General features: G+C 40.5%; 1 protein-coding gene across 2 annotated transcripts in view; it reads left to right on the forward strand.

The window, feature by feature from the left end:
- The window catches only part of CSGALNACT2 (chondroitin sulfate N-acetylgalactosaminyltransferase 2), a 110,594-nt gene extending 100,674 nt beyond the window's left edge, over window positions 1-9,920 (forward strand). For both annotated transcript variants that reach the window (XM_069753112.1, XM_069753111.1), the window contains 5 exons: window positions 958-1,059; window positions 2,716-2,894; window positions 3,682-3,776; window positions 6,685-6,766; window positions 7,695-9,920. In XM_069753112.1, coding sequence (XP_069609213.1) covers window positions 958-1,059; window positions 2,716-2,894; window positions 3,682-3,776; window positions 6,685-6,766; window positions 7,695-7,987 — 751 coding nt within the window. In that variant the 3' untranslated portion in view covers window positions 7,988-9,920. The remainder of the gene's footprint in view (window positions 1-957; window positions 1,060-2,715; window positions 2,895-3,681; window positions 3,777-6,684; window positions 6,767-7,694) is intronic.
- Window positions 9,921-12,693: the final 2,773 nt, after the last annotated feature.

Raw genomic sequence — 12,693 nt, forward strand, 5'->3', positions numbered from 1 at the left:
ATGTTAGAGCAATGCGTCCACACTCTTAGCTGTGAACTCGCAGAGATCTCATCCCACAAGTAAATAGAATGAGCTTCTGCAGACATTCATCTTGATGACCCTCCTGCTAGACGGAAAGATGCCAAGAAGTTAGTGTCAAAGAAAGAAACGGGCGCTCACTCTGTGAATCGGCCCTGAACACTGAAAAGGCTCAGCTGGAATTGGGCAATTTCGGGCACATCTCTGATGTTAGCAGACTGCAGCCCCCAGCTGAGGGTGAAGATACAGATCCAAAGGGGTGCTCAAACTTTGACATGCCACTGTAGCTTATATCAAACTAACCAGCAAACTATCGTAAAAAGTATTTTCTTATGAAAGTTCTAAAAAAAATGAATTTGGAAAAAATAAGATTTTTTTATGCATTAAATGCTTAATAATTGTGATAAAATGTGGCTTCTTAGTCAAGTATGCAGAGTGATAGGTCACGTAATTGCCGTGTGAGTCAGTGAGCTCCGCAGATTGCAGGCCTTCGTGACTCATTTTAGACATCTCTTAAAGGGAACCTGTCACCTGAATTTGGCGGGACCAGTTTTGGGTCATATGGGCGGGGTTTTTGGGTGTTTGATTCACCCTTTCCTTACCCGCTGGCTGCATGCTGGCTGCAATATTGGATTGAAGTTCATTCTCTGTCCTCCATAGTACACGCCTGCACAAGGCAAGATTGCTTTGTGCAGGCGTGTACTATGGAGGACAGAGAATGAACTTCAATCCAATATTGCAGCCAGCATGCAGCCAGCGGGTAAGGAAAGGGTGAATCAAACACCCGAAAACTCCGCCCATATGACCCAAAACCAGTCCCGCCAAATTCAGGTGACAGAGTCCCTTTAAGTGGACAGGAGGGTGGTTCCCATAGTTATTTTGGCTACGCAGTGAATGTTTTGATGTATATGTAATATAAACATACTTGTTCTGTTTTAGAGAAATATGTATACAGCAAGATAAAAGGACTTACCTGACTGTCGTTTACTTTGGTGAGAAAGGCTTTTCAGAGGTGGAAGATATCCTTAAGAATGTAGAAATGTAAGTCCAACCTGTTAAAGCTAGGGTGAAAGAAGTCGGCCTAATCCACAGTAACCTCTCACACTTCATTCTAGCATCCGCCATCACCTACGCGCATACTGACTAACAGCCTGGAAAGGCAGTCAACATGGCAGGAGCGCTGCCACAGTCTACACCAGATTACTCTTTCTTTAGGAGTAAACGTTTTATTTTTTTTTTATTATTATTTTCATAAATCAATAATAAACATTAAGATAAATTACTTCGTTTTTATTTTATCAGAGAAATACCCTTCTTTGTCTGTCCCCCTGGTTGATCTTTCATTCTCAAACTTCTTGATGCACAAGTAAAATCTGTTTTCAGTGATTACCGACTTTCCCATTACTGAGGTAGATGACGGTTGGTGCTCATACAGTTCTATGGGGAACTGTAAGGCTATGTGCACACGTTCAGGATTTCTTGCAGAAAATTCCTGAGAAAAACCTGAAATTTTCTGCAAGAAGTTTGCTTGCGTTATTTACACGTTTTTGGTGGGTTTTTGATGCGTTTTTTTCCAGACATTTCCCAATGCATTTTATAGTGAGAAATCTGCAAAAAAAACGCAAAATTAATGAATATGCTGCGTTTTTTACCGCGATGCGTTTTTTTCGCGGGAAAAAACGCATCATGTGCACAAAACATGCGGAATTCATTCAAAATGATGGGATGCATATTGTATGCTGTATTTTTTGCGTTTTTATCACGAAAAAAACGCGAAAAATCTGCAACGTGTGCACACAGCCTAACTGTTGTATCGGCTCAACTGGCAGCAGCAGGATGTCTGCATCACCGTCCAGCTCCTTCTTATTCCTCCCTCTCTAGAATTTTAAAAGCGCCAGTTGTTTACTATTGATTTATGAAATTAAAGTGAACCTATCACCAGGTTTGTCCGATATAAGATACAGCCATCACCGTCACATCAATGTTTTTCTTGTCTCCAAGGTCGGGCGGGGGGCTGATATACAGCATTATGGAATGCTGTATATGAGCCCTGAAAGGTGGTGGCCGTATCTCATAATGGATAGGTTCACTTTAAAATGAGGGCTACTTTTTATTGTGCAGAATGAAAAAGTAAAAAAGAAGCGAGGTCTGTTTTTTCATGATGAACACTACCCCTTTTCTTGGACTGTAGCTGCTCTCTCATCTTAGCCCTTTTCTTGTGAATGGGGATGGCTTGCAATATTAGACATGGCCCATGAGCAAGAGTGGCGCTGTTTCAACCTTGTTTGGACAGAGCGGCAGTAAAACCTAATGAACGTAACAATTTCATTTCAGTTGTGCTTGTATCCCAGTGATCAGTGGGTGTCCAGTGTTGGGGACCCCCTGGGATCAGACAGTATCACTAGAGATGAGCGAACCTGAACTGTGAAGTTCGGGGTTAGTACCAGATACCTATTGTCCGATGTTGAACTCCAAACACAGACTTCGCTTGCAAGTCCGTTCTGTAGTTGTGAGAGAGATAGACCCCTTTACAGCACCAAAAGTCGAACCCGAACATCCATGGGTCCTCCTATCCCTAATTATCACCTATCCAGGGGTAAATGTTTATAGCGGCAGCAGCACTTGAGAGGGCTTTATGATGCAATGTTATAATGTTGTAGATGGGTAATAACGCACGGTTGTCTTCTGCCGCCGCAGTGAAACAAACTTCCATAATTACACCTTAATCCCACTGAAGGAGGAGTTCAGCAGGGGACGTGGATTAGAAGTAGGAGCTCGAGCCTGGGATAAGGGAAATGTTCTGCTTTTCTTCTGTGATGTTGATATTTACTTCACACCTGGGTTTCTGGACACGTGTCGACTAAATGCAGAAGCTGGTGAGTGAGCAAATATTTCATAAACATTTAAAGGTGCTTTCAAGAATACAAGAGAAAATAAGCCACAAGTATTGTACTCTGCGGCTCTCGCCAGGATTTGTTTGCACACCATCTAGTCCACCGCACCACATAGTGTGGAGTCTTTAACAGTGAGCAATGGCTGGATTATCAGTATATTTTTTTTGCCTTCCAAGTAATTTGTGAATGTTTCATAGCTATATCCACCAGCCACCATAGTCCTCCTTTCTTCACTACATTGAGGACTGCCCTACACTTATTGATATGATCAGTTTGACAGATAAACAAATCGATGCACGGGACTCTGTTCCAGCATCCAGGTCAGTGGTACCTAGCAGGTAATGGCAGGCATGCAGATCTCTCACCTTCCGGCTTCCCCAGCATGGTTTCTGGCAAGACGACATCTGAGCATGCTGCCGCACAGTTGACGTCGCACCAACCCTGTCTGATGAAATGCCAAGCCGGAAGGTAAGAGATTTGTGGGCTTCCATCTAGTCACCAAGTATAACTGACCTGGACGCTGGACCGGAGTCCAACCAATTGATATTCTCATTGCCACATATTAGTTAAATGTAACAAACAGAAGGTAGAATCCTGCTATCTGAGGAGGTGAAGGAGCTGCTTCTTCTTCTTCTTTTTTTTTACTCTAGAAGAGACCCCGGAATACTGAAATGTTAATCTAAATCTTGGGAAAAGTCAATAAATCTTTGTATACCTTTTTAAAAAGGAAAATATAATCTGATGTGATACTCTTGTTTTATTATTGTAGGTAAGAAGGTGTTCTACCCAGTGGTGTTCAGCCTTTACAATCCTGCTATTGTGTATGCCAATCTGGAGGTGCCACCTCCTGTGGAGCAGCAGCTGGTAAGTACACCTGTCTGTGGCTACATGATAAACCCTCACTCCTTACAGAAGCATCACAAGTCAAAAACGGAGTATCATTATGGAATAGACCAACGGTATTTATTCTGCTGAATAATCACGTTGGATAGAAATATTACCCTTTTGCAATTTTGGAATATTTGGGTCCTCTTACCTCCTCCTGAATTGGCCAGCTGGACAATAAGTAACCCCACCTATAACTCGGCAGCGGTAAAGTGTTACATGTGTACAGAGAACATATAAACCAGTGTACTGATATAATACTGCAAGTTATAAGTTGATAAAGTAACCAAAGAATAAGTTCCAGAAGCTCATCCAGACTGTTGGTCAGTGTGCAGGATTCACTGCATAATCCTGAAACAAATAGGAGGCCCTGTCTTCTAATGTCAGCCATTAGGGATTAGCCAATGGGGTGTGGTGCTTCCTATTGCAAACAGGGCAAAGGTGGAGACTTGTGCTGCAGCTGGTTGTTTCACAGCCAGACACCAGATTGTGGAGAGGAGGGAAGGCTGAGCACCTAGGACACAGAAGAGCCCTTTTATATCTGAGTTTGAGACAAAGAAAGGAAGAGATTGATGATGAAATAGTGATATTTCTTTTTAGATGCATCAGGTCTAACACCTCTATTTAGTAATGTATGCAGATTATATTGTGAAATCTGTTAGCAGATTTGATACCTCAACGATCTCAGTCCTCTCTATATACGGCAGATGTCTGCTGAGTTACACAGCCAGCATCTGTCTCCAACAGCAGCATCCGGAGGTAGACATGCTGATAATCCTTTAGCTATCACTGTTGGTGATAGACTTGGTAAGATCAGCAGTCTGGGCCCTGGAATTATACTGTGTACTGCAATACCATAGTATATAGTATAAGCAATTGAACGATTGCCTGTTCCAAACCCCTAAGGAAACTTAAAAAAGAAAGTTAAAATGTGAAAAATAAAATGTTCTAAACATTAAAAAAAAAGCTATAAAAGTTTAAATCATTCCTTTTCTCCATTCAAAGGTGAATAAATTAAAATGAGAATCGCAAATCATTTGATATCATAGTGTCCAAAGAGTCTCATCTAAAAAGATAAGAACTTACTTTAACCAGGCATTATGCGCTGAAAAAATTGCGGCCCCTGAATTATTGTTTGTCGATTGCCGTACTACCCAAAAAATACAATAGCAAGTGATCAGATTGTTATATGTACCCCAAAATGGTTTCCATAAAAATGTCCGCTCTGCGCGCAGAAAAGCAAGCCCTCGCCCAGCTTGATAGACTGAAAAATAAATAAAAGTTTTGGCAACACGAGACATTTTTTTTTTAAACAAGATTCTGAATTCTTTTTAAGCATAAAATAAAAAAAAGATGCACAAATACACTTGGTATTGTTGTAATTGTACCGACCTGAAGAGTCCTATTTCCATGTCATGTTTGTCTTTCAGTGAACGCCATAAAAACAAAAAACTGGCGAAATGGTGTTTTTATTTTTTTTTTACCGTTTTACACTCCTGGTATTTTTCCCCATTTTTTCAGTACATCATATGGTCACATTAACAAACCCTCATACAGCTTTGTCAACAGAAGAATATGAAAGTTTTGGCTCTTGGAGCCAGAGGAGGGAAAAAACGAAAGTGCAAAAGCGAAAACTATACTATACGGGTACTATAGCAGCTGATGGTAGTTACCACTAGCATCACACTCGGTCACATCGTTTTCTTAACAGAAATTATTTGTTATTGAAATTAAAGAAACAAATTAGAACAAATGTACAATGTAATTATGGTAATTTTGGGGGGTGGAATCTGGCTGCAAACGTTTCTGTTCCATACATCTGAACTAAAATTACAGGAAAGTGATTGATAATGAAACCGCAGCATTCAGATGAATGGCACGGATTCTTAGTTCCACAAATTTCAGCAACAAAATCAACAGCATGTTATTCCACCCACCCTTGCTCTGATTTTTGGTTTACTCTGTACTCCGCTCAATAATGAGTACTTAACAGCTGCTATATCTCCCATATGACACCCACTTCTCTATTTTGCCATAGCGGACCCTCAGTAGCAGCAGTATGGAGAGCATTATACAGAAGTAATGAGCAGTGTAGCTGTGATGCTGCCAGTGGGGTGAAGCAGTAGAAAGCTTAGTAGCTGGGGCAACGCTTTGTGCTTCTCCTTCTCACATCTTCGTAAATTTCTATGGTTCAGTAACTGTAATTTGATCTCTCAGTAAGTTGATGTCGGTCTTCTCTGCAGAAGACATTATCTCAGATTTGGGAGTGCTGACCAGTGTAGGAGATAGGTGGAAGGAGCCTAGTAAGTGTAGAAATAATTTTGTAATTATATATTCGGTTTCTTTATAACCACTTGTTCTATTGGTATAAGGGAAATGTTGAAACAGTGGTTACATATCATTTTATGTAGAGGAGTTGCCCACTACTCTGACAGCCCCTTCTCAGATACAATATTTCCCCACATAGAATAAAAACATCTGTTACTCCATTCCAGTGATGTCAGCAGCACGTATCCTGGGGCTGTCATGACGTTAGGTCACATGAGCCCAACAACCAATCAGAGCCTGGTAATGGGTTAGTTCGCTCTCACTTGCTTCAGATGAAACTGACATCGGGAAGAAGTGAGAACTGGTGCCGTCCTCTCACAACCCCAAATCCCAGTGGGAATGGAGCGACCGCTGATTGGCTGCAGGGTTCATGGGACGTAATGTTGGAACAGAGCTGATACCGTAGGCGAGGGGAATATTGTCATTGAGAAGGGGTTGTCCGAGTCGTGGACGGAAGTTCAGATTCTAAGCAGAGTACTTTAACTGCTATGTTCCTACCTTGGACAGAATCACCATTTATGATTTCACAAACTCCTTTCCATGTGTTTTATTCTCCAAGGTTCATAAGAAAGACTCGGGATTCTGGAGAGATTTTGGCTTTGGAATGACTTGTCAGTACAAATCGGATTTCCAGACTATCGGTGAGTGGTCGAAGTGTAAGGCAGTCATTTGTTCTGTACATTGCATTGTTTTACTTTTCTTCTATTTTAACTGCCTGCTTTACCTGCACAGTAGCATTGTTCAGGTGATTCTATAGCACAGTGATCTGTAATAAGAATAAGTGGATCTTCTGACGTTTTATGGTTTGTCATGGCTCGCATATGGCTGGACCCTACGGGTAGTGCCCATTCTGTACATCTGACAGTCTGCTCTCTTATCAAGTCCGTGGTGGAGATCGGTTTTTAAACATTTATTAGGGAATTGTAAAACTTTCATAAAGTTGTCATAGCAACAAAACCTTCACCCCCAGCAGGATTTGCTATAAATGATCTTCATGTTTGTGTGACTGACAACGAGGACCCTCCAACAGAAATCTTTGGGGTTGTCTGGTAAATGTGGGATAAATGTATGTGGAGATGAAACCTTTGTTAATACCATATTTTACAGTATACCTCTATGGTGGAGTCTGCTAATAGGAAAGTCTTGTCACCAGTGGAGGAATATAAAGCACCTCTGTGGCCATGTTCCTACCTGTTAATTACTGCTAAAGCCCCGGAGGGCGTTTCCATTCAGAAAATTTCATTTGCGTGATATCTTTACGCAGCAAAATTATGGTGGACAAGTGGACAAAACAGGCTGACGTTAAGGGCACACACATAAAGCAAAATGAAATATACAATGCTTAATAAAATCGGTGCGGATTTAAATCCAAACTGTAAATGTTTAATATCTGTAAATAGAAAGAAATGTAACTTCAGAGAGCAGAAATCACTGGCACATGTCATCTACCAAGGATTTTCAATAATTCCTTTTCCGCCCAGTATATATACCATTAGTTTGACTCCTTAAGATGGTGAAGATACCATTTCATACTATTCTGATTGGTCAATATTGTTTGTCTTTTTGCAGGTGGATTTGATTTGGAGGTGAAAGGGTGGGGAGGAGAGGATGTTCACCTGTACAGGAAATATCTGCACGGGGAATTGATTGTCATCCGTACTCCGGTGCCGAGCCTGTTCCATTTGTGGCATGAGAAGCATTGTGTGGACGAGCTGACCCCGGAGCAATATCGGATGTGCATACAGTCCAAGGCTATGAATGAGGCATCCCACCCTCATCTCGGCATGCTGGTTTTCCGGGAGGAGATTGAGGCCCATTTGCGCAAGCAAGCCTTCAGGACAAATAATGAGTCGGAGGCATGAGCCATTACATTCAACTTAAAAGATGAACCATGATCTTAGATTGTAGGCTGCCAATAGGCTTAGACCAATTGTTTCTGGTTATGGGACCTTTGCCACTCACATTCAGGCAATGCCCTCCTACTTTGCTGATTAGGCAGTATTGGAAGCCTTCTAGAGCACAATCGTACCTGCACATTAGGTCTTATCTGCCTGACCAGCAGTAATATGGTTAATATTTAACAGTGTTGGACAAAAGTTAGACATATCATCTCTCCTCCTTACCAGTGGACAGTAAACATACCGTAAATCTGAGCATAAAAAGGGAACTAAATGGTACTGAGAGGCCTGGTAGCATAAAGCCTTAATACTGGAGAGAGCTCAGAAAATGCCTGTACTCCATGTAGTACAATGTTAGCAAGTACTGTATATGTGTGTGCCTGTAGGTAGGTGTGTATCTGCGCACATCTTATCACACATGCACCATTCTTTTATATTTGCTTTATAATGCCGCATATACATTCATATACAAGAACACAAATCCACCCCTCTGCCCTCTCTATTACTGTGTGTGGCATCTGCACAGAAGTGAGCGCAGTAATGAAGCCCTAGATGTCCTTACATTGCGTAGGACTTCTCCCATCAGTGCAATAATAGTCATTCAAACAAGTGCGGGGCCCGGATTATTGGCTTGTGCTATTTTACAACATTTCACAGCGTAAAGTAACACACATTGATCGGCCCGTTTGTAAATACTTCTCATTATCGCTTTAATCTTCTCCATTCAAGTGTGAAACTCCGAGATTCTCATTGGCTATAATGGCAACGAAAGCAGGGAAGTCTTTACAAAGTTATAAAATATTAATTTTTTATTATTTTTTCAGATTGTGACTTGTGATGAGCGAGGGTACTCGTTGCTCGGTTTTCGAGTATTTATGACTGCTCAGAGATTTAGTTTTTATCGTGGCAGCTGAATGATTTACAGCTATTAGCCAGGCTGAGTACATGTAGGGGTTGCCTGGTTTCTAGGGAATCCCCACATGTAATCAAGCAGGCTAATAGCTGTAAATTATTCAGCTGCCCGATGAAAACGAAATCTCCGAGCACTAACAAATACTCAGAGGTCACCCGAGCGTGCTTGGGAAAACCCGAGCAATGAGTACACTCGCTCATCACTAGTTGTGACATATTTTAGGTAGAAGCACGTTTTTCTATAATTCACAATTGGAAAAGGTAAAAAAATCCATCTTCGAGTAATAATCTCTATTCTGCTATATAGGAGTGAACGGAGATGGGGGCTGCTCAAGCTGGATAGATCCCTTCCGGTGGGAAAAAATAATGTAAAACTCCAGATAATTGCCTGAAACCTCCAAAAAACAAAATCTGACACAAGTGGGGACCCAAATTACAAAGTCCGCTCTGTCACACCTTCTTTCTAGGTTTGGTAGCAAAACATTTGTTACTCAAAATTCCCTGTTTTCCTGAACCTGACAGATTAGGGCGATCGGCTGGCCAATACCATGCACTAGCCGCACACTTTGCATTAGAAGCGCACTCTTGGGTTACCGTAGATGGATGAGGTTACAATCTTATTTGTGGGCCGTAAAGGATAACGTGATAATTCTGGTCTCACGGCTCCAGCGTCTTTCTCCCTGTTCTATCTTGATTATTGAAACCAGTACTACGTTAAATGAAAGAAATGAAGACTAGAATCGTGTGAAGTATTGTTTCATACATTGTTATTGTATTTTTAATAAATTGCCATTTCACTTGTCTTGGCCTAATTATGCTGATCACCATTTCTGCAATTCTAAAACCACACGACAGATCAACATTTACCAAAGAGCTTCTGCTTTTTAGTAGATGACCAGAATTAGAGACTCTGCAGACAAGACTAGATGGTTTTTTTTGTGTGTTGCTACAAGCGCAATAAGAAATAAAATAATTTTTTTCTATAGACTGTGTGTCGTTGCTATGTTATCTGCTATCAGTCATAATGGACAGCTGCTGGAGCGATATTCACTCTTCTCGCATCGTAAGGTATTAAATGCTCACCAAAAAGGATGACTATGGAATACAGTAGCCTCCGCATTGATGCAGACTATACCTCACCATGAAACCACTACATTAAACTGTATAAAATGTGTAGCGGGAGATGACTTCATCATTGTGCACAATCTAGTATGACGCCTCTTGAAACAACATGAAGCATCATGTGAAATGTGGGGTTAAAAATAGTGAGAGTATTGGACTAAAGCTGTGGTTCTACACCACACAAATGAGCATCATATAGGGGAGAGGTGTGAATGACCAAAGTACACGAAAAATGCAATAAAAAGTAATTTTTTTCTTAATAAAAGCATGTGTAAAACTATGATTGTGTAAAGAAGTGATAGCCCAGGAATGCATGAGCAAACATATGGACACATATAAGTGACAGTGCGTGGTTATGATGTGATAAAAAGACATGATGTGAGCATAAAGAAGTGCAAAGCTTGGTAAAGTGACCGTGCAGGGGTAAGGATAGCATGAAAAATTAAGTAAAACAAGAAGAATAAAAAATAACTGATGGTAGCTAAAGTGCATCATAAAGTGACAGCGCATGGTGCAAATATTACATCGCATACATTCATGACATGTGAAATTGCATATACATTGGCATGATAAAACACAAAGACCATGATAGTATGTGCAGAAAAATTGTAAACCATGATCCAATGAAAAAGTGACAGTACATGGCTGAGACATGATTGTAAGCACAGATAGAGAATGGGTGAAAATATTAAAGTGACAGTGCATGAATTTACTTCATTGTTCATGCTATACTCTGTTATTTTATGATTGGACAAATTTGTATTGTTTCATAACAATGGGTACTTTTACCCATGCACCATCACTTTACCACACTTTGCAATTTTGTGCTCACTTCGTGTCTTATCATGTGCAAACCACTGTCATTTATATATTTCTCATTCATTCCTGGTCCAATAGACTTCCCATCTCACCTGTGGTCATCAGTCAGAACTTGTATGATGTGTTACCTTGATTATCTTTACACTTACTACCAAACATTGGTGGCACCATCTAATGGCCGACTGTGGTATTTCACTGCTTTTAATTATTATTATTAATAAAAATGCACATTTTATTGCATTTTTCATGTACTTTAGTCATTCACACCTCTCACCGATATGATTTTTATATTGTCTCTTGGAAGGGGCTTATCAAGCAATTATTGGGCCTCTCTCAAATACCATCACCAGCAAGTGCAGAACATGAAGGCCCCAATTCATCAAGATTCACGAAAATCTTGATAAGGGTGTGTGTTGGAGTGAGACAAGTCTGATTCATTGAGATGCACATCTTAAAAGTGGCGTGTAACTCCCCAAATCTCTTACCCCACAAAGCTAATTCTAGTCTGTACCCATGAAGGCACACCGGGCAGCACAGTAGCTGAGGTAGTGAAAGGTAGGATTTTAACCCCTTCATGACCCAGCCTATTTTGACCTTAAAGACCTTGCCGTTTTTTGCAATTCTGACCAGTGTCCCTTTATGAGGTAATAACTCAGGAACGCTTCAACGGATCCTAGCGGTTCTGAGATTGTTTTTTCGTGACATATTGGGCTTCATGTTAGTGGTAAATTTAGGTCAATAAATTCTGCGTTTATTTGTGATAAAAACGGAAATTTGGCGAAAATTTTGAAAATTTCGCAATTTTCACATTTTGAATTTTTATTCTGTTAAACCAGAGAGATATGTGACACAAAATAGTTAATAAATAACATTTCCCACATGTTTACTTTACATCAGCACAATTTTGGAAACAAAATTTTTTTTGTTAGGAAGTTATAAGGGTTAAAATTTGACCAGCGATTTCTCATTTTTACAACGAAATTTACAAAACCATTTTTTTTTTAGGGACCACCTCACATTTGAAGTCAGTTTGAGGGGTCTATATGGCTGAAAATACCCAAAAGTGACACCATTCTAAAAACTGCACCCCTCAAGGTACTCAAAACCACATTCAAGAAGTTTATTAACCCTTCAGGCGCTTCACAGCAGCAGTAGCAACATGGAAGGAAAAAATTAACATTTAACTTTTTAGTCACAAAAATTATCTTTTAGCAACAATTTTTATTTTCCCAATGGTAAAAGGAGAAACTGAACCACGAAAGTTGTTGTCCAATTTGTCCTGAATACGCTGATACCTCATATGTGAGGGTAAACCACTGTTTGGGCGCACGGCAGGGCTTGGAAGGGAAGGAGCGCCATTTGACTTTTTGAATCAAAAATTGGCTGCACTCTTTAGCGGACACCATGTCACGTTTGGAGAGCCCCCGTGTGCCTAAAAATTGGAGCTCCCCCACAAGTGACCCCATTTTGGAAACTAGACGCCCCAAGGAACTTATCTAGATGCATAGTGAGCACTTTGAACCCCCAGGTGCTTCACAAATTGATCCGTAAAAATGAAAAAGTACTTTTTTTTCACAAAAAAATTCTTTTAGCCTCAATTTTTTCATTTTCACATGGGCAACAGGATAAAATGGATCCTAAAATGTGTTGGGCAATTTCTCCTGAGTACACCAATACCTCACATGTGGGGGTAAACCACTGTTTGGGCACATGGTAAGGCTCAGAAGGGAAGGAGCGCCATTTGACTTTTTGAATGAAAAATTATTTCCATCGTTAGCGGACACCATGTCGCTTTTGGATAGCTCCTGTGTGCCTAA

This window comes from Ranitomeya imitator, chromosome 2 (assembly GCF_032444005.1).
Source record: "Ranitomeya imitator isolate aRanImi1 chromosome 2, aRanImi1.pri, whole genome shotgun sequence".
Lineage (NCBI taxonomy): Eukaryota > Metazoa > Chordata > Amphibia > Anura > Dendrobatidae > Ranitomeya > Ranitomeya imitator.